At 43.0% G+C, this 21,501-nt stretch overlaps 1 protein-coding gene across 14 annotated transcripts in view; it reads right to left on the reverse strand.

Annotated features, from left to right (window-relative positions):
• The window catches only part of LOC103764732 (poly(rC)-binding protein 3), a 142,407-nt gene that overhangs the window by 13,800 nt on the left and 107,106 nt on the right, over positions 1 to 21,501 (reverse strand). For 3 of the 14 annotated variants that reach the window (XM_018070045.2, XM_018070047.2, XM_018070044.2), the window contains exons 9-13: positions 18,184 to 18,240; positions 17,622 to 17,697; positions 15,775 to 15,827; positions 6,569 to 6,738; positions 41 to 787 (exon numbers count right to left, since the gene is read on the reverse strand). In XM_018070045.2, the coding sequence (XP_017925534.1) occupies positions 442 to 787; positions 6,569 to 6,738; positions 15,775 to 15,827; positions 17,622 to 17,697; positions 18,184 to 18,240 (702 nt within the window). In that variant the 3' untranslated portion in view covers positions 41 to 441. Of the gene's footprint in view, positions 1 to 40; positions 788 to 4,568; positions 5,337 to 6,568; positions 6,739 to 15,774; positions 15,828 to 17,621; positions 17,698 to 18,183; positions 18,241 to 21,501 lie in introns of those variants that run through there. The other 11 variants (XM_018070048.2, XM_018070046.2, XM_018070051.2 and 8 more) reach the window with 8 other exon arrangements.

Below are 21,501 nucleotides of genomic sequence, written 5' to 3' on the forward strand. Positions count from 1 at the left end.
AAAGTCATCAGAGATGCCACTTTGCCATAAGGAACTGTCCTGGGGTTGGAGGAATACCTGCAAATAAGTGTATTTAGATGCTGGGCAGTATTGCTGGAGCAGGACCTGGCTGTCAAAATTTTGCCTCATTTATGTTTTTTCTGTCTCTTTCACATTTCTCCTTGCTGGGGTGGGGGCAACCCTGCCTGGCTGCCGCCCTGCCAGAGGGACAGTGTTGGGGGAGAAGGAGCCCAGGCTGGTGTCTGCTTGCTGTTGGAACTAGTTGGTAGGTGGTGCCTGGGTGTTAGTTGTTATGGAGAGCAGAAGACGACTTGAGTTGGCAACAGTTAACACTAGCAATTTAACAGAAAATAAAAGATGCCGTATTGTTTCCTTGATAACTAGGATCTACCACAGACTCTTGGTAGAGCTGGCAAAGCTTGCATTGTGTGTCTCATCCCTTCAATATGGAGCAAACTTCTGGCGGTCAGATTTCTTAACCCCGCTCGTCGAAGGAATTTTGGCAGTGTAAGCGGACAAACTCCCCGTGGCCCCCGCAGCGGCCGCGGCATTTAGTGCCAGGAGTGGGACAGTTTTCATGCCAAGCAGACTGGAGACAGGAACGGCATAGTGGGTGGTTGGCAGAGTTGGTAGGGGAGGGGGGGTACTGACGGTAACGGCGGAGGCCGCCAGCACGGCCATGGAGGTGGGGGTGGAGGTAGGGGTGGCAGACTGAGAGAGGTTCATGTTGAGGTCAACAGGGGTCGTGACGGAAGCGGTCTGGGTGCTGACTTTAGCCATCTCTAAGCTGCAAACGAAGAGAGGAAGAGGAACAAACAGGTTGGGAGGGTTCAGCCAGGGCGGTGGGGCCGGGAGGAGGAAAAGGAGGAGGAGGAGGAGGAGGAGGAAGGAGGGAGAGAAGGAAGGAGGGAAGGACAGCAACCACGAAAGGGCAGGATTAGATCGGTGGACGAGGGGGACAGACGAGTGGGAGGGAGAAGGGGGAGAGAGAGAAAAAAAGGGAAAATGAGGGTCAAAGGAGGAACATGTTATGTGTTAAAGAAGAGAAATAACAAAAGGGTTTTCCATGATTCGATGGTGAAAACATTACTGAGACTCTAAAGTTCTTCTGGAACAGAAAAGAAAAGGAGGGTGGGGGGGTTTGCTAGTTCATTTTACGCATGAAAAAAGAAATCTAAGGAATGCAGGTAATGGCAAAAAGATGGAAAAAACGAAACTTAAGAGAAAACTTAAAATAACTATGAAGTTTACTCCCCAGCACTGATATGGTGAATTTTGCTTTTCATAATTAGGGTATTTTTGAAAGGGGGACGCGGGGGGTTTTGGTAATTTTTTCAATTCGTCAGTTTGTGACATAAAAAGTACCCTTTGTCATTTTGCTAGGATGAGAGGAGACTGAGCAACATTTTGCTGCTTCCATTTAAGGCATTAAGTTTTGGTTGTTTTTTTTTTTTTAAGCAAGTTAGTTTTTCATTTCATTCACTGTGAGGTCAGTGTGCATTTTTCATATAAAACAAACCAGATTAGCCAGTGTGTTCACTTCGGTTTGTACTTCCCCCAGACTTTTTAATATCACAACAAAATATTTATGCAACCTAATTATAAGTTAATTAGTAAAAAAGGAACACTGAAAAACACCCCGGCTTACACAGCAGTGGTATCCTTTCTGAGCTTGTGGCAGTGGTTACAGTGAACATGAAAAAGCTTACCAGCTGACAGACAAGGTACTACATGGATACAACATACATATCCTCAGACAGACCCCAACAGCATGAGGAAGTTCAAGACTGACCCAACCTCCGAGCCCAAGGCAGCAATGGTCTCTTTTTGGAGGATGTAGGTATCAAACCACCGTCACTTTAGCCTAACTCCACCCATCAGCCAGTGAGATGAGTTTGGCCCACATACTCCTGCTTTTCTGTACATTTTTAGACAGTATTTCCAAGGACGCATCTTTTTTTTCAGATGACAAAATGTTTGCCTAAATAAATCCTCCCTTCGCTGTTTGTTTGTTGCAGCTTGTGCACTGGCTTTTGGGCCAACAAATAACCTAAGTATTAATTTCAGGATGCATTTTGCAGGTGACCAGCTGTGAGCTATGGCAGCCTAGCATATAAATAGGACTATGGGCTAGGAAATCTTTGCTAGCTACAGTCATATGTATATTCCTATTAAGTTTGGGGTTTTCTCTGTGGTAATTACTAACTTGTCAGGCTCCTGGGCTTTCTCCTTAGGTGATCTGAGGAGCTGCAGAAGCTCCTCCCCTCCAGAGTGGAGTGCAAACAAGCTGCTAGCTGTCTCTGCAGAGGACCTGCCCCTTTCTTACCAAACCACATCAGGCCCTACGAGGCTTCCTAGCATAGGGTTTGTGCTGGTCCCTGTTGGGGACGGGGTGTGCAGGCCTGCAGAGCAGCTGTAGCCAGGCTACAGGCTGGGAGGGGAGCACGATCACCCTACACAGGGCTTGCAAGAACCTCGCTTTTCCTCACCTTAGACTTACACGCAGTTTTGAGAGTAACAGCCCGTGGGCTATTAACAGCCAGAGAAAGGTTCCTGCAAGGATGCAAGTGATAAACCAGCACTACGTAGGGAATGGGGACATGGGACTAGAGCTTCCCAAAGCACTGCTGCTGAGGGGAAGTCTAAAGGATATTTGGAATGGGTCTGAGCTGGGGAGAGGAAAATGGAGAAGAGAGGGAGAGCTTAAGCACGGAGCTTCTCTCTTTCTTGTGAAAGAGGGCTCTTGGAATATTAACTCCTCAGCGGCTTTTGCTGGGAAGTTGGAAGGGGCGCATTAGCTGTGCGGAGATGGGAGGGGAGGAGGGTGATTGCATGAAATGCAGACTGCTTTGTGCGAGGTAAAGTTTTTATTTTCCTCCCTGGTGGTCTTTATCTGTCCCCATGGATGAGCAACTCAGAATTTTTCTAACCCTCGCAGCAGAGTTGTTCTTTGCAGAGAGAAGAGCATCCCTGTGCTGTCAGCACATGCTACTTGCAGTCTACTCAGACTGAGGGATTTACATCAAGACCACTGAATCAGTGAATCCAACTCCAGTGTACATCCTCGACTTGGGGGTGTAGGAGTTATATGTGATACCCTGTATGTTTTGAAAAACTCAGTTTATACAGTTGGGATTTTTTAATATGACTCAGTATTATTCTGGTAGGGAGGCATATAGAAAGATAATGCAGGACTCAAGTGTTTCAGTGACTCCAGATTTGCCTACTGTGCATTTAACAGAAACAAAAAAAATCCTTACTGATATGGCAAGGTGTTTGAGCCTGAGATTTTTCCTGCACCAGCAAGGAGAACAGATCCCACAGACCAAATGCTGGTGTTGGTAGCAGCCATTCAAACTCCCTGTCTCTGGTGTACTCACACAGGTATGACTGTAGCAGTAATTTGCCCTGCTTCCCATTTGTTACTGGAAACATAAGGGCAACACATAAGGGGAAAGTTCATCAGGTTAACTGTCAGTTGTCCCATGGCAGTGGCGGTTTCCCAAACCGGTTGTGGATGCAATAAAATTAAATGTGAAAGTGGATGAGGCAGCCTTCATACAATTTTACACTGTCCCTTTGAAGAACTATGCTTTCTGAATATATACACTGAAGACCACATCCTGCATCACCCAAAATTGTTGAAAAGAACAGAGCTCAGATGTGGCTTTGGCAGTCCTATTAGCTCTATGAATGAACCCCTTGAGAAAAGGACAGTAAAAAAATACCTTTCAGGAAACTGCCCTTCAACAAGGAGCAAGTGCTGCTGGCTACAGTTCATTTATAATCCAAAGCTGAGTCTTACACAGGAAAACTAAACTGCAGTTCGTTCTTAATAAAAGCTAGAAGATGGAATTGGGTACTGAAAATCCAGTTACTACAGTGGAGACCAGTTAAGAGACAGAATGTTTTACAGGAAATAAGACAGTTCTACTGCAAACAAACCAGGACATGTTCTACTCATACAGAGGTCAGTGCTCAGATAATCAACACAGAATCAAAACAATACTTTAGAAATATTTATATCTCTGTCTTGATATTGTATCAATATATTTATATATCTATAATTTAGAGTATACTATGTACATATCCAACACCAGATTGCAATAAAAGTCTTAAAGCAAGCTGATAAATTATTCTATAGCTAGCAACTTTGGTTGGAGGATAGTTTAAAGATACACGCAGAATGTTTCAGGATTACTGTGGATAGATTAGTTTTGATTTTTTACATCTTATGCTGCTGAAAGACACTAGTTTATGCAGAAATACTGGCCCTGGAAACCAAATTTCCATAAACAACAGATCTGGTGCGGGAGAAAAAAGAAAAAGTCTACCTTACATTGAATGCTTATATGGCTTTTATTTTTTATAATTATTATTTTCCCATACCAGACTATACTTTGGGCAGTACTATACTGTACTCATCTCTTCCCCAGTGCTGTTTTATGCCACCATCTTTAAAAGAGAAGGCATCACTTGTGACAGGTTTAGGACTGACAACCCTGAGACGTCCCCAGCATGCAGAGGCAGCAAAAGCAGCAGCAGCAGCAGCCGCCTGGCTCTGACCCTCGGACACCTGCCTGAGCACCTAAACCCCAGCTAGAGCAAACCTCCCACTTGCCTGACAGTTTCTCAGTCCTTTCTCCAGTGCAACTGCCACCAAGCACTGCTGCTGTGGTGGCACCTGGCTGGACAGAAGTGTCTCTTGCGAAAGGAGAGATCTGGAACAGTGTCACTTTTTAAAATGAAAAAGGCACCTTAATTTCCTATGTTACCTTACAGCTTAATTTATTAAACATTACTTTAAGGTCTTCATTTACAAATGAAGTCACTTCATCTAAATACAGTTTCAACACATGGTACATAATAATATATGATGGTTTATTGTAGACGATGGTAACAAATGACTTCTATCTAGAAATTTAACAAGAAGAAAATACTTTGTTTCTGGTTTCACAGGGTACTGAGTATCCGTAGTATATGACTGCTGAGAAGCTTTCTTCTTTGCGAAAGTATGTTAAAAGACCTCATATAGATCCCATTCCGTCAAAAGAATCATTAGACAGTAATCAACAGAAGTGTGAGAGTTCACAGGCTTTTCTAAAGTGAGTCAAACAGGTTTGTTCACTAGAGTTTGTCTCTGGTGAGCAGCTCACTGCAATTCCATTAATAAGTGCATTACTTTATTTGCATGCTTTAGCTGTCTTGAAGATCTTAAATTGTTATCTTCCGAGATCCAGATGCATGCCATATGGTGTTTGTGCAACTAAAAATGAAGGGGTCTATTCTCGTCTCGATGTGTGGGGAATCCCTGAACACCAAGAGAAGAACATATCCTTAAGGGTTAAAGGAGGGAACACATTTTTATTTGATTACAGGGCTTACGGAAGTGACTTATATTTGCTACAAAGAATATAAATCAAAAGAGCTGTAGGTTGTTTTAAGATTCTGGAAACGGCTTATCTTAGTTTTCACAGTGCCACCCCTCAATATATTTTTCCCTAGGAAGCTGCTTTCAGACTGAATTATAAAAAGTAGTATTTTTGTTTGCTGTAACACAGAGCTGCACAAACGTCCTCCACTCCATTTACAGTAGTTTTCACTGGTGCACTACACAGCTGGGATGGAGAGGAGGTTGGACCACAGGAAGCTGTAGACCTGCTATGACTACAGCCCCCACATAAATCACATGCTTTGTACTACCTTAACAGCAAACATAGTTAAACACAAAGCTTGATTCATATCACAGTATTTTTGTGGGGGGAAAAAAAATAAAAGATAAAAAGCCATAAAATACATAGATACTCCCCCTCCCCCACAATATATTGTCTCAGTCCACTGTCTGCAAGTAGATCTATGAGACAGCGCTACATCCATTGCACTTTCTTCTCTGGATAATTGCAAGTAAAGGCGGTATCAATTTTAATATTTTTCTATATAATCATATAAAAACTGTTAGACACTTTAACCATCGTCATGGCTTAGCTAAACAGCCAGTGCTTTCAATAATTCTGGGACCGAGAAGTGAAGAAGCAGGGAGTCTCACTCTGTCTCATTAGGGAATGCTTCTCACAAATTTGTGGTGCTGCCTCTGAAAAAATAAATCCCATGCCTTTTGAGCAACCGAATGTCAGTTTGAAATCAACTCTGAGTGGCAATTTCCACTTGGTAAATTAAATCTGTTTTGCAATCTGTTTCACTATATTTGCCATTTAGGACAGTAAAATGCGTCTGTGAAAAGTATTTTCTTCTAAAGCATTTATGATTGTCATTTAATTTAATTTATCTGCTTATATTTTAGGATGGATGACAGTATGAGTATTCAGATTTTGCAGCTTTTGTCATTCAACATGTACCTGGAATTGCACCAGATTAAGCTCCTTTCCATATAAACCAACAGCAAACACAGCTTCTAATGATACAGGCTTTAGAACCCATTAGGAATTGAGTAATACTATGCGAAATGGACACTGCAAAGCAACTTTCTGGATCTACCCAGGACAGACATTTGCTGGAGAGCAGACAGAGCAACCTCGCAGAAGCATGATCACTTACAAAGCAAACTTACCTTGCATTAATGAGGTACTGTGCTAAGCTGATGTTTGCAGGGGATCCTGTGATTGTAACTTGTCGTTCTGCGGAGCCTTCTGTGGCATTAGCAATCTTGATCTGCGCTCCTGACATCTGCCTGATTTCATTTATCTTACTGCCTTGTCTGCCAATAATGCAGCCTATTAACTGGAGCGGGACAAAGACCGAGATTAGTGCCACAGACACAAGCAAAAACCACTTAACTGCAATCTGTAGTACTGCTAAAAACATGGTTATGAAAAGCTCAGTAGCAAACCAGATTTTTGCTGTGCTGTTTGGAAGGGGTAACTGGTGCAGCCTATTGGCTCTATGGCTCTAGATCTAGCTCTGCTGCTACGTGGTTATTATTAGCTCACTATCAGACTATTTTGCTATCTCCCATGGCAGAAAATGGCAGTGTGCCGTGGTGCTGAGGAAAACAAAACACAGCCTGGCCTGACTTGCCAGTGGCAGCAGCAAGCCAAGAACACCAGCTGGAAGTCAGGCTGACCATCCAAAGCTGCCACGTGCAGCTCTGTACCCTTCCAGTGCGCTGCTAGTCCTAGACCTCCCTGGGAACATGTGGTTCTTGCTTGGCCAGGTACTGTGTGATTAAAGTCAGTGGGATTTACAGCTCTGTAACTGCAGGCAGAAGCAGGCATAGGAAGAGACTGAAATTTATCTGCTTTCCTTTACAGGCGCTTACCAAAACTCATATATTGTGAATAAAACTGAGCCTGAGTTGTGTGTTGTGTGGGCATGTGTGTACCGGGGTGTTGCTCCTCCAGCAAGTAGGCACTGAGCCAGCAGGTGAGGCAGAGATGTTTTGGTTTCTGTAAGGGTGAGGAGGAGGCTTTTGTTCTGTGTTAAGGAAGGATGGGTGCTGAGAAGCTCAGCGATGGCCAGAACGGGTAGAAAACGGAAACTTTGCTCTACACATCTGTTGACACTGGGATGTTGCTGCCAGTTTTGCAGAAGGATGTGCCAAAATGCAGAGATTGCCTTCCCCTCCAACCCTTCCTGCTGCTTCAGGCCCTGACACGTTCCCCTTTCTGGTACTGTAGTACTTGAAGTAACTTGCCAGAAACAGATTCACATTGTCCAGACATTTTATCAAAAGAAGAAAAACCTCCCAACGCAATCCTTGCTTCACACTCAGGGACAAACAGAAAGCCGAAGTGGGTACCTGGGTAGCTGAAACAAAGACCAAGCACAAGAGGAGCAACCACGAGGTGGGGAAATGGGGTGGCAGGAAATGCACACAGGATATCCCATCCTGTTACAACAGGAGGGCTTCGCTGAGCTCCCTGTCCTTATCCCAAGGACCTGTCTGAGAGTGTGACTGCACGTGCCAGTGCAGAGGACTGATCTGAGCTTCACCAGGGAGCCTCCAGCCTGTCTGTGCACACAAATCTGCCCGCATTGGCCAGCTGTTGGTAGCACAGGGATCCCTAAGCCTCCACTTCCTACACCTCAGCCTTACTGGTCTGCAGGTAGTGAAGGTAATGCAGGACAAGAGAGCAACCAGAGCACAGAGAAGGCACTTGATGGGTCATTCAGGAAGCTGCCACTTCTATGTGCTGGAGGTCCTCCAGTGACCCCCAGCTTATAACCCAGGTGGGTCAGTGCAAAGAATTTGCAATCTCCTAGCTGACTTTGAGTTATGGAGTGAGGATTCAGTCCAGACCAGTCATGGATACTGGTGATGCAATCATCTCGAAGAGAGGTTTGGTAACCTTTCATCTGAAGCTCTCCAAAGTCCTCCTTTGTTGCTGTCACATCAGGCTGCTTAAACACACTCTGCAATCCATGACACAACCCGCATGTATTCTGCTCATGCAGAATACACTACTCCATTTGCCATGCAGGAAGGACAGCAGTGCTGGGGGTCTCTCTGGGGTGCCTTTCCCATTACACGTTACTTACATTGCAATTTGTGCAGTACCTTAATAATCAAGAGCTGATGAGTTCTTGAAGAAGTTTTCATCTAAAAAGCTTTGATCAATCAAGCCACGAACATTTGGTTTCACATAAAAACACCTGCCTAGCCTTGCTTTGAGATAAAACCATGTCAAATTGCATCCAAACACCTATCTCTGTCCCACTTGGGAGAGGAGCCAAACCTACTGTAGAATTTACCAAGCCCATTATACACTGTAGTATAATACTATAATAATCAGTGGCACAGGATCTAGTTGGAGGCCTGCCACTAGCGGTGTTCCGCTAGGGTTCAATACTGGGCCAGTATTGTTTAAGTTATTCATCAATGACTTGGATGAAAGGGCAGATTCCTCCTCAGCAGGTTCACTGTTGACACAAAGCTGGGAGGAGTGGCTGATACCCCAGAGTGCTGTGCAGCCATTCAGAAGGACCTCGACAAGTTGGAGAGGTGGGCAGAGAGGAACCTTCTGAAATTCAACAAAGGCAAGTGCAGGGTCCTGCACCTGGGGAAGAATAACCCCAGGCACCAGTACAGGCTGTGAGCTGACCTGCTGAGAAGGAGCTGGGGGTGCTGGAGGAAAACACGGTGCCCATGAGCCAGCTGTGTGCCCTGGAGGCCAAGAAGGCCAACAATATCCTATGGTGCATTAGCAAGAGCATTGCCAGCAGGTCGAGGGAGGTGATCCTACCCCTCTATGGAGCCCTAGTGAGGCCATGTCTGGAGTGCTGTGTCCAGTTCTGGGCTCCTCAGGACAAGAGAGACATGGAGCTCCTGGAGCAGCTCCAGAGGAGGGCCACAAAGATGATTATAAGGAAAGCTGAGGGAGCTGGGCCTGTTCATCCTTGAGAAGAGACAACTGAGAGGGGATCTCATCAATGTCTGAGGTATCTGAAAAAGGGGGCCCAAGGGGATGGATCCGGGCTCTTCTTGGTGGTGCCAGGCAATAGGACAAGAGGCAACGGGCAGAAACTGATGGACAGAAAATTCTACCTCAACATGAGGAAGAACTTTCATGGCTAGGCTTCACGAACAAAGATTTGGGGGGAAGAACTTTACTGTGTGGGTGATAGAGCAGCTGTGGAGTCTCCCTGAGTGGAAGTAGTCAAGAACTGCCTGGACACAATCCTGTGCCATGTGCTCTACGATGACCCTTGAGCAGGGAGGTTGGACCAGATGACCCACTGTGGTCCTTTCCAATCTGACCCATTCTGTGAATTCTGTGAATGCATGTATTATAAATATATAACACACACACAATATATGTACATGTATACCCACATGTATTTTAACTTTCTCAAGAAGTGAGTGGAAGAGCTTGGATCAGATGTGCACCCAGCCCAGCAGCCTGTGGCAGTAGCACACCCTTACAAAAAAGAAGAAGATAGAACCAGTGTGAGGTATAAAAAAAAGTTACCACTGGTATTCCAAATTTCCATCTAAGGCTTACATACCTGAGCAGCACCTGGTATCTCTGCCTTTATGCTCTATAGTTCATGTGTCTGACAATTTCTTTTTGAACTTGTTTCTCCTTTTGCTGCCCAAGGGCCACGACAGTGACCTGCAGAGCTTGGTTCTGTGTCGTAAGTATCACCTTCGTTGGCACAACTCAAAATTTCAGCTGATGTACCCTTCTTCTTGGACTGTGAGCATCAGATAAAAATGTTTCCCTTTTCACTTTCTCTATACCACTTCCATCCATCTTCCCTTACCCTCAGTTTCTCCTCATACCAAAAAAACTCCAAACCAAACAACTGTAAAACAAAGGTTCTGCTTTTTGCCTTTTTCTAGCTTTACTCCGTTCTTCAGTAAAGTTCTGCTGGTACGAGTGCAAACTGGACTGAATCAGGAGTCCGGACTCTTAACGAGTGGCATTCAAAAGTCTGCTGTGATTCCTCCCAAACTCTTGATCCTGACATTTTCTCCCAATACACTATGTCATCTCTGGTTCATGTCCCTCTCTTCCATTTTTTTTATTTCTCCACAATGGTAAATATAAATGCTAAATATCTATATATCTATATATATCTATCTATATATCTAGATATCTTTCTTGTAATGCTTAAGAACTGACAGAGCCTAATAATAACAGTCCAATGCTGTAGAACATTGATTGCCACAGGAAGTGGCATGGAGATCACTTTCTTTTTAAATACTGGTAAAAAAAATCCTTTTGCTTTTCTCAAAGGTAAAAGGATTTTTATAATGTAGTGCTTGTAAAAAGGGCAAAGAATTAGCCTCTGCAACTTGGTATCTGCTATCTGGAGCAGTTGACCATACCTGTCCACAGGTACACATGGTTTCCCTTGGTTCTCCTCTGTCAACACAGAACAAGTCCATTTGCTTTGGCAAAGCCTCTTCATTAGTTGAGCATCATCAATGAGACTCTTCAATCACTTTTCAGAAAGCTATACAAGCTTTCTTAGCTTCAGGTTTGAGTTTTTTTGTTTTGTGGTTTTTTAATTAGAAAGTCCAGGGCATAGTACTCTATAGGGAGAAATAATCTCCTGAGGTTTGATTACAGTTCTTTACTGACTTACAGCAGGGCCTGGAAAAAGATTCTTAAATACTCTGTATCTCTTAAAAACAAAACAAAAATAATGAAAAGAAATGTCACTTTCCTTGCTAGGATAATGCAAAATCTGGATTATAACAATTTTCACAGACTTTGCAAGAAGACATATAGAAAACTGAGAACCCATGTTCAGAGATGAGCCTTCTTATTGGGTTTTATAACTCAATATTTGTTGTGCATTTCAATTTTTTTGAGGGCCCAACACCGGTTTCCATCTCATTCCCTAAAGTGAGCAGTAGGTGGTTCTGGGGAATATTACTTTCAATGCTAAACAGTGCCTTATCCCATAAATGGTTTCACTTTGCCTCTGATACATATTAAGTCTGCAAAATCATTCTACTGATTCTTGAGCTCATTCGGACAGGTCTACTTGAGGAATCCAATGCCATTTTCTTAGATTAAGGGGAGATGCAAATCAGGCCATGTGCAAACATATTAAAAAATACAAAAACTATCCTCATAGGCATTGCTAACTGACAGAATCTGGTTATTTCTGTGTTTTTCCTCTGAGCATTATTTCTCTACTACACGGGAAGCTGTCGGCAGTAAGGTAAATTTATTGAGCTTGAATCCAGAAATCCCTTGCCTTCAGTAGAAGTGCTTTGACTTAGACTACTGCAGAACCTTTCCCGGCACATCTTGTACGGATTATTAAGTCTTTGCCTAACCATTGATTCTAAATCCTCTCATACAACTGGAAAGCTTCTGAGGCAGGGATGGACTTAGCCAGCATCTTAGTTTTGTAAGAACGTGGCACTTGTTCTCGGGACTTTTCTGGAAGAGGGCTGTATGGAGGGTGAGGTGTACTTTTCCTGTAACATGTTCGCAGTGGGTGGCCCCGCTGGAAGTCACAGCTAGGGTTGGATACTGCCCTAATGTTCTCCTCAATGGATTGTGCCCATTCTCCCCACTGCAGGCAGTGGATTGGGGATCTGCAAAGACGAGAGCTCAGTCCTCCAGGGACTGCTGGTGGAAGAGGCAGTGCCACATGCTCCCTGTGGAGCTGATACTGGGTATTTTCAGTATTTTCCAAGAAAATTTTGCTGATGTGGGTCCCCCTTTGTTATTTGCAGGGAAGTATTTAAGGCACCATGGAGAAATAGAGGCAGTTCTTCAAGTGCGCCATATCCAAATTGGATGGACTGGCATTTCTGTCTATGGAATACTGATCTTAAAATTTCTTGGTGCTTTTGGAGGGGTAAGTTGCTTTCCCGTTACTTGTCCCTGTCTCTCCCACATATATGCAAAATATGGCCAATTTTTAATCAGACAGATTGTTTAATTTTTATTGGTTTGTTCGTTTGTTGTCAATGGGCATTCTGGAAGATTGAATTATGAAATCTTAAGACATCTACTTTCTGTGTCCAATCCCCTACACCCATGGATGCTGTTTCTTCCATTCTTTTAAGGACCTGCCACTGTTAATGCCACTTTTTTCTCGGATTTAGGTGAAACACACTTATATTGAATAACTTGGGCAGCAGTGATAGGACAACCAAGATCCCAGCAAGGAAAGAAAGGCAACCAAATGCCCCTGTAAGAGGTTTTGATGAGCAAAAGGAGATGCTAGGTAAGGATCAAAGTGACTTCTGAGAGGGACCAAGAGAAATTTCCTTTCTGTTCTTTTGGAGTTACACAGAGGTTATGAAAAAAACCTAGAAAGTCAAATCTTCTGAATTCATTATTTGGAGAGGAAGCCTCAGCTTTTAGCATGTGGAAAATAACCTTCTGTAAAACATTTTTTTTTTTTAATTCTCCAGAATCTCTTTGCTATCAAGCAACAGGTTAGGCGGTACTGTCAGCATACTGTATGAAGAAAGCAGCATACTGTTGTTACAGAAAATATTAATGACATAAAAAAAAAAAATTCTGTCACAGCCTTAATGCCAGAGGGAATGAGGAAAATTTATTTCAATATGAAGCTAGGTAATTTGCAAATGGCTATTAACATCTATTTGCTGTAGACTAGGCTAAACTCTCAGCTCCTTATTCTCACTGAGGCTTTGGCTTTATGTGCTTATCATTATCTTGGTTTTAAAGAGTATGTTGTAGCCCATGTAGATATACACTGACTTCTCTAGTAGCTGCAAAGCATGTATTTGCAAGTCTCATGTTGTTCTCATGTGTGCTGGACTTTTACACAAATCAGCACATACAATAAGAAAGCTGTGGGACTCATGCAGCACAGGGAATCCATGGAGTTGGGGCAGGCAGGGGGACTGGCCATGGGCAACTCTGGGGCTGCACTGCAGCTCTGTGCCAGGGCCTGCAGCTTCCTTCACCTTCAACCAGATAAATAACCATTATACCACACTGATGGCCTGTCTACCAAGACTGGGACTAGGAGATGCTTATGGGAAAGCAAGGACAAATTACCCAACTGCTGTTGCCCTGATCTCTTTCTTTTGTCCTTTTGAACACTTCCAGGGATGATGATTCCACCACTTCCCTGGACAGCCTGTTCCCATGTCTGACCACCCTTTTGGTGAAGAAATTTTTCCTAATATCCAACCTAAAACCTCCCCTGGCACAACCTTACTTACTTGGGAAGTAAGTAAGTACTTCCACCTGGCTACACCCTTCTTTCAAGCAGCTGTAGAGAGCAACGAGGTCCCTCCTGAGCCTCCTCTCTCCAGGCTAAACAACCCCAGCTGCCTCAGCAGCTCCTCATGGGACTTGTGCTCAGACCCTTCACCAGCTTCCTTGCCCTTCTCTGGACACATTTCAGCACCTCAGTGTCTTCCCTGAACTGAGGGACTCAAACTCAACACAGGATGCATGGTGTGGCCTCACCAGTGCTGAGTACAGGGAGACAATCACTGCCCTGATCCTGCTGGTCACACCATTTCTGATACAAAATTTTTGGCACTGGGCTGCCTGGAGAGCAGCCTTACTGAAGCTGTGATGGGATACCCTATAAATGGGAGACCCCAGGGAAGGTACCCTCTAGCTGATGCAGCCCAAGGACAGCCTGGCAAGGCACCTCTGATAGGCTGGGGCACAGGCAGAGCAAATGCCTTGGGGAAATGCACAGGGAAACTGGCTGTCCCCCTGCAAATTCCCAAGCAGCTCCAGATGCCTGATAAGACATGGGAGCCTGTTCTCCCCTCTGTGCTGGCACTGCAACACCAAGTGTGCACACACAGACACGGGCATGCACAGAGCACTGGTGGGCAGCACTAATGTCCTTCGGTGCTTTAATGCACACCTTGACACCCCGTGAACATCAGAACTCCCTCTTACCACCTCTAGAGCCCGTGCAGACTGTTTCTAAGCCTAACCCCATTTTGGCCTTGACTTTGCTCCTTTAGCAACAACAGCAAGACTCACACGGCGTAGCCATAAAAATCTTCTGTCAGAAGCAAAGTGTGGATGTGTGTTTGCTTTTCACTGACAGTGAAAAGCATTTCACTGTCACTGGGGCATTTTCATTGGGGCATTTCACACCTCCCACATGAGAAACTGATGGGTTTTTTAAATTTTCTACTCCACTACAGGACCCGAGGCAAACTTCCTCCTTTTCTTTCTCCGCTATGAACCCCAAAAGAAGTCAAAAGAGTGACCTTGGGTTTATATCTCTGATGGCAAGAACAAGATCTGCCTGAAAGCGATATTAAAAAAATTTGCACTGTAAGGACAAACAGGTTGCTCCTATAAAATTCTCAACATACAACAAATTGGGTTGTAAAGCAGGTACTGATAAATCGCATCTTTTAAGTAACAGAAAGCTTATGAAGTCACAGCACTCACACCTTTGCTTCTTTGTTATTCTGTATCTTTTTCTTACTGTAAATCATTGCCACTGAGTTTAATAGGGCTTGCACAATATTGTAAGTATCTTTTAAATAGTCTAATTGCTATTTGTGTTCCCACTTATGCTTGAAAGCTTTTTTTACTAGAGGGGAAAACTTCCATTTTCCAAATGACTCATTTGCAATGAAAACTGAAAAAAACCCCAACCCTGTTTGCAATGAAATTGAGTAACAGGGGAAGGCATTACGTGATGCACAGTATATCAGTTGGGCATTTTGAGTAGCTGTTTTAAGGTTCAGCACCATATTGCTCATGGACACTGGGCCTGTTGATCATAGCCAGCCCAGTAGCTGAAGCAGGAGTGTTTCTAACCCTTGTTTTTTTCAAATAACCCTTTATATTGGACCTTCACATAACCGAAGTAGCTTTTTTGCTGAGGAAAAATGATGCCTTGGATAAGTGCAGGTGCAGTGGGGACTGGTACAGCACGAGCCATTGTGGAGCAAGCTCTCCACTTCCTGGCACAGAGGACTCCAGCCCAACACAGAGCACATGGGGCTGCATGTTCTTACACCCCCTTTAGCCCTTCTGCTGAGACCACCCGTGCTGCTGCCACCTGAGAGATGAGTTTTGGGAACTCATCTAGGAAAGCAGCAGGCACCCAGGCTTTAATGAAGTCGATGAAGCACCTCGGCACCAGCACCATCAGGCAACCAACCCAGTATTGCTTGAGACCTGACACAAGAGGGGACAGTCACTTCTGCTACTTCCATCCAGCATTTCACTAACCTCTAAGCACCCTCTCCCCAACAGACTAAATGCTGTACAGTTTATTCTGGGGGCTACTGTTTACAGATCAGCCAAAGATGGGAGGTTTCCCCTCTGGTGGCAGAGGAGCGAGAGAAGAGAAAGAGATACGGACTATTGGTCCACTTACATCATTGGGAATAGTAAGTTCATGGGAACTGGTTGGAGTAGTGGCATCCAGTCCTATTCAGGGGACAGAGGGAAAATGTTACGCCAGCTGTTTGCAAGAAGGGCAAGACACAACAAATGAAATTTTAAAGAAGAAAACATACAGAAGGCAGGAGAGAAAAAAAAAAGAGAAGAGAGGAGCAAAGAAAAAAGAGAACTGCTAGTGAAACAGAAAAGAAAGCAAAGGATGCAAAACTCTGAGGGCTGGACTAATTTTAAATGAGTCTTATTTTAATTAACCTTTAACCCACCAAAGCAACAAATGTTACATGAGATTCCACAAGGTCATAAAAAGCTTCTAGAAAATGAAGGGTTTCCCCTAAAAATAGTCTCCAAAGTTTGTTCTAAACACATCAACTGAGAAATTAATGGATGGCTGAAATTTGACCTGTCTACCAGGAGTTCTAGAATATGGAAAATTAAAGTGGATGTCAAATGAACAATTAGCAGAACATAATACATAGATATGAAAAATAAAAAAATTACAAATTAAAGTAAGGACAAGGAAACTAACTTGGAAATTATATATGTGGGATTAGTTGCTGAAGAAATGTTGGGAAGGGTAATTTTGGAAGGGAAATGGACAAAATACTCTAAGCTGCATACATTTGTTTGTAAATTGGGTGGACAAAAGGAAAATGCTCAGGAAAAATGGAATTACTGCTCTAACACACAGTGACATTACAGAAACGTATATCTCACAAATATAACCAGGAAAAGATTGGGGAGCAGCATGTTAATGACAAGAATAAGGAAAATACAAAGCTAGGAAAGGCAGTTTAGTATTACTTGTAGGTATTTTATCAGATACATCATAAAGAAACAAAAGAATATTTTGGATGTCATGTCTCTTTCTCTTATGTTCTCTTTTTTGCTGTTTATTGTATTATCTGTACAGACATGCCAAAAATACCAATTTCCAACTAGAAAAGGTGGAAAATAAATACTCTACAGAAAAGTGACTTGCCTACATTTTACTGATGTTTACATTCAATTACGAGTTGCATATGCTTAAGTCACATTCTACAAAAATATCAAACAAGTTGCTCAAGGAATTTGATGTATGTGATAAAATGTTATTTGCCATACAAAGCATGTACCAGCACATATGCACTTCTGTTCTCTGAAGTTTTTAGGTATCAAGCATGTATGTTGTGAAGCACAGTAAAAATGTTTATTTGCAGGGTTAAGTTACTTCTCACTCTTGAATCAAGAATTCAGCCTCAGCTTTATTAAGCATAGAACAAATTTGTAGTCCTTAGCTAAACTGCCATTGGACTTTGTAGCTATCTGTGTTATCTAGTAGGAAGTGAGGCACTTGTCCCAGCAGTGCTGACTACAGATGCTCTCAAGAGATTTGGCTCTACAGGAATTCAAGTTTCAGCATGCCATAATTTCTTTAATTGGTATTTCTGTACCATGAATACATACTGTTTTCCCATTTTCATTTCTTTCTGAACTATGTTACTAAATTGGACAAGGAGCATGCCCAAGTACTTCACTTGTAAGCAACTGGTACATACTGTATGGTCCATAATAACTTTATGAGGACTGAACAAAAGAAACTCAGGGCTTTTAGCCAATGGCACAAATGAAGCAGTTGTGATTAATAAAAGTAACAAACAAAGCATGTTTTAGTAGTGATGACAGGAACTGTAACAGAGGTTTGGGGGGGAAGAAGACAGGTTAATGTATAAAAACAGAAGGATTGCTGGTCATTGACCACATTTATTATTAAAATGATGTAATGACCACGGGAAACAAAGCTGTTAAGAAGAAGGACATCCCCAGGGGGTCATGGGTACGTACCAGGGAAACCAGGGGTGGTCTGCCCAAGGGGAGTAAAGGGGGGATGCTGCATAGCCAACTGGTGAAGCTTGGTCAACTGCAGGGCAGGATGGGAAATTAGAACTAACCAATCAAATGGAATTATTTCAGAGCAGAGAAACCATCTTACATGTTCTAAAACTGGATTAATTAAAATTATATTGAAAAAAAAAGGTTTAATAATTCATTCTATTCTACCGTAGAGGAAAAAAAGAAAACCCAAACTGGTTATAAATGACATCTCTACTGTTATTACATGTAATGGCTGTTGTTAATATTAACTAATTACTGTAGGATTACATATTAAAAGAATTCAAATATATCACATGCGAAAAAAGACCAAGATAACTGTCATTTGTTCCTGGGCCATTGTACTTTCTAGCAATTATTACACAAGGTAAGAGATGCAGCTGAGCTAACACTTGGCTATACAGTGTGTTGTTCAGGAAAGGTGTCCTTAGGCCGTGTCTTTATTGCTACCTGTAGAAAGCAAATGCTGCCCAGAACAAATAAGAGGGAAAGGAACAAAAAGGGAGTAATTTACATGTGCTGGACTCACGTCTGGATGAGGGATGGCATACTGCCCCTGAATCGTGAATGCCTGAAAACAAGCACAGTTAAGACACAGGTTAGTCAGGTGGGACAAGCAGCGCTCCTGTTCTCATCAGAAAAGCTTCTCCTGGCCCCTTAGGTAAATGCTACCTGCATCGCTTTCAACACTGAGTGAAGTTTAATTGTCTTGTGCTGCTTGATAACTCTTGGCACAGAACAGAAATGTCTCTGTCAGGCTGTCCATGTACCCCTTGCGTGCAGAGGATGCCCAGTGCCGCTGCCTGAGCTCTGACAACCTTGACCCTCAGGACCTCAGAGCTGAGGACACTGAGGGGGTCAAGGAGCACAGGGGGTGGCCACTTCCCCTCACTGCTACTCCATCTGCCCAGTGACACCAATGCACATAGGGAGATGCTGATGCTGAAGCAGCAAGGGGCACAGCAAAGAGGGGACAGATGTGCCCAGTGGATGCCCTGCCCTGCTCTGCCATCCAGCTCCTGATTGCCATGTGTGTGCATGGACACATGCCAGTCAGTTCTGAGTCACCTCCTCTGGTTATCGACAGCCACAGATGCTGAGTGCCAGCAAACACGTGCCCTGGGACACCTCATGGGGCTTGCACCCCAGGCTGCCATGCCAGGGGGTATGAGAGTACCTGTGCTGGATGGCAGTCTGTCCCGCACTGCCTGGGCACAGGGCCAGCAGGCCAACCTGGAGATAGGAGCATGATGGAGACCCCCAGCATGGTGGTCTTGTCTTCCACAAAAAGCCAAATATTCTCCCTCCAAATTCAGCCATTCTGCACCACAAGAACAGTGCATGGGGTATAGTTTCTGGCATCACTTCTGGCAGGACTGGGCTGAGGTGGGGGAGGCAAAAAAGCATGTGACAGAGAAGGGATATAACTGGCACTAGTTAACACAGTCCTTTGTCTCTTCTGCTGGTTCTGTTCAGCTCTCTGCAGTGGCCTACAAACTACAGAGAGTTTATGATTTTCTATTGTATCTGAAAGGTATGGCATGCCAGAAAAATTTTAATGTGCTTGTGCTTAGACAGGCAGGAAAACAGAAGGACAAATTATAACATAAATATTTGTAGTGGGAGAATTATAAACAGGAACAGAGCTGATTAGCTTAGTTTGCAAAATGCTTATTTGACAAAAGGCCTCTTAGAAAGCAATGAATCCTCTGCAAATGATCAAACAATTCATTTAATGGAGTTTGGATATTAAAACCTTTAATGTCTCAACTGCGTGATGCACATTTCTGCAGCAGAATTTCCCTTCTGGAGAAGAAACATTTCATTTAGTTTTTAAATTAGTTATAAAGCCAGGCTGTAATCAGGCAAACATTATGCACATGAGTAGTTTTCAGGCAGAAGTGTGGGGCTCAATGGGATGTTCATGGGCAAACATATTCATGTGCATCTATAGCGGATGGCCATCAATGAGGGTTTATGTATCAAAAGACAAGCTTCCAGTCCACCAGAACAGGTGATCACTGCCATCAGTGGGTCTAAAGGAAGCACGTGTTCAAGCAAACAAGACGTGTTTAACTGTTTTACCAAATGAGGACAAGCTGAGTGGGGGCTCTGTGCTTAGCCAAGCACAGGAGCAGCCTCAGGTTTGGAAACTCCACTTTGGTGTCTGACCCTCTGTGCTGGATCACAAGTGTCCCTTCTGGTCTCAGCTTTACTTCTAACCTAGCTGAGAGAACATCTTTCACATGGCTGTTTCCCAAGCAGTGGTCTGCAAACCAGCAAGAATATCTCACAAATCACCAGTGAACCTAACGAAATTCAGCCCTTATCTCATCATTCCGCTCCCTCATACTTCCATGTACATATACAACAAAGCAAACAGACTGGAGAAATAACAAAAACATTCAGTGCTTGGACTAGTTTTACTTGGTCACTTTGGTTGTCAATGAAAACCATCATAGCAGCATGGACAATATGGGACTTGAATTTTCTTTCTCAGTAAAAAAAAAAAAAAAAAAAAAAAAAAAAAAAAAAAAAAGAAAAAAAGAAAAAAAAGGAAGTTCTTAATTTCTTAGGCTCCCAAAAGGTCATTTGATTGATTTAGGTTGAGAAAAAAGTCTTTGACAGGTTTACCCCTTAGCAAGGGAACCATGTGTTTCTGGGGCTGAGGCACACTCAGCACAAGCCTGGGAGAGTCTGCTGAGACATCTGTCCTTTGATGGAAGCAGATCCATAGCTCATGTCTCAGTGAAATGTTAAAGCCAAGGGCAACTTTCCTACTGATGTAAGTAACAGCAGGGATAACCCGGTCTTCAACTCTTCCTCAATTTAAACCATAAAACTGCTATGGGACATAAAGCAAAGTTGCACCCTGTGAGTACCCATCTGAACACCAATGTAGCACACTGGGTAGAAATTTCCAATTTAACCACTGCATATGCTAAGTATTGGTAAAGGGGCAGAGCAGGGCAGTGTTCAGTTTCCTTTTAGTTTTTTTTATGCAATGCAGTATCAAAGAAGCACAAGAGAATTAAAAACAATACTTATAGTGGAAGAACCCCAATTTGTTAAAGAAAACTAAAAATTTTATTTTGCTGATGTTGCTTGATATGCAAGTATTAAAGAAACCAAAACCTTTTGAGATAGCCATGCTGTAATATAGAACAGAAAAATAACTTCTGATAGTGCAGCTAAAAGGTTGAATGTGATTAACAGTGCTGATAAAATTTTATTTTCAGTGTTAATTTCCACTTATGAAACATGTTAAAATGTCTTTCCATACTGATGTCCAAACACACCTTAAGCATTTTCTTAAAAAATATGCTTAGCCAGAGCACACAGAAAGTCAAAGCACATAGAAAGTGTCTGTCTCTTAACACTCTTTCTCACATCAACAAGGCTGCATTAGAAAAGTGAGAACACTCTTTTAGCTGATAAAACTGAAGATGACAAGAGTATTAAGAACGGAAAATAGGATGCTTTCAATTATTTATACAAACTGCTTGGAGCATTCTAGCAAACAGTTTCAATACTTTTGAGCAGTCATATACGCAGACAGTCTTTGATGGCAGTAGCAATTACAATACTGGTAGAATGGGCTGCTGCATACATATACACATATTTCTTAAAGGAAAGCACTGCAGTGTAAACATATATATGGAGTAAATTATTCTGAACTTTCAGTCATAGACCAATTTCTGGCAAGCTATTTTAAATTTCAGTTCAACTCTGGTAACTAAGGAAGCAGATTTCTTATTTTGAAGACAATTAGCATTGGCAGGTTTGAACATGAGGAAAGATACTACATCCAAGTTATAAAAATCTGCATAAA

The sequence above is a fragment of the Manacus vitellinus genome, unplaced genomic scaffold (genome assembly GCF_001715985.3).
Source record: "Manacus vitellinus isolate BGI_N305 unplaced genomic scaffold, ASM171598v3 scaffold_17_pilon, whole genome shotgun sequence".
NCBI classification, from domain to species: Eukaryota; Metazoa; Chordata; class Aves; order Passeriformes; family Pipridae; genus Manacus; species Manacus vitellinus.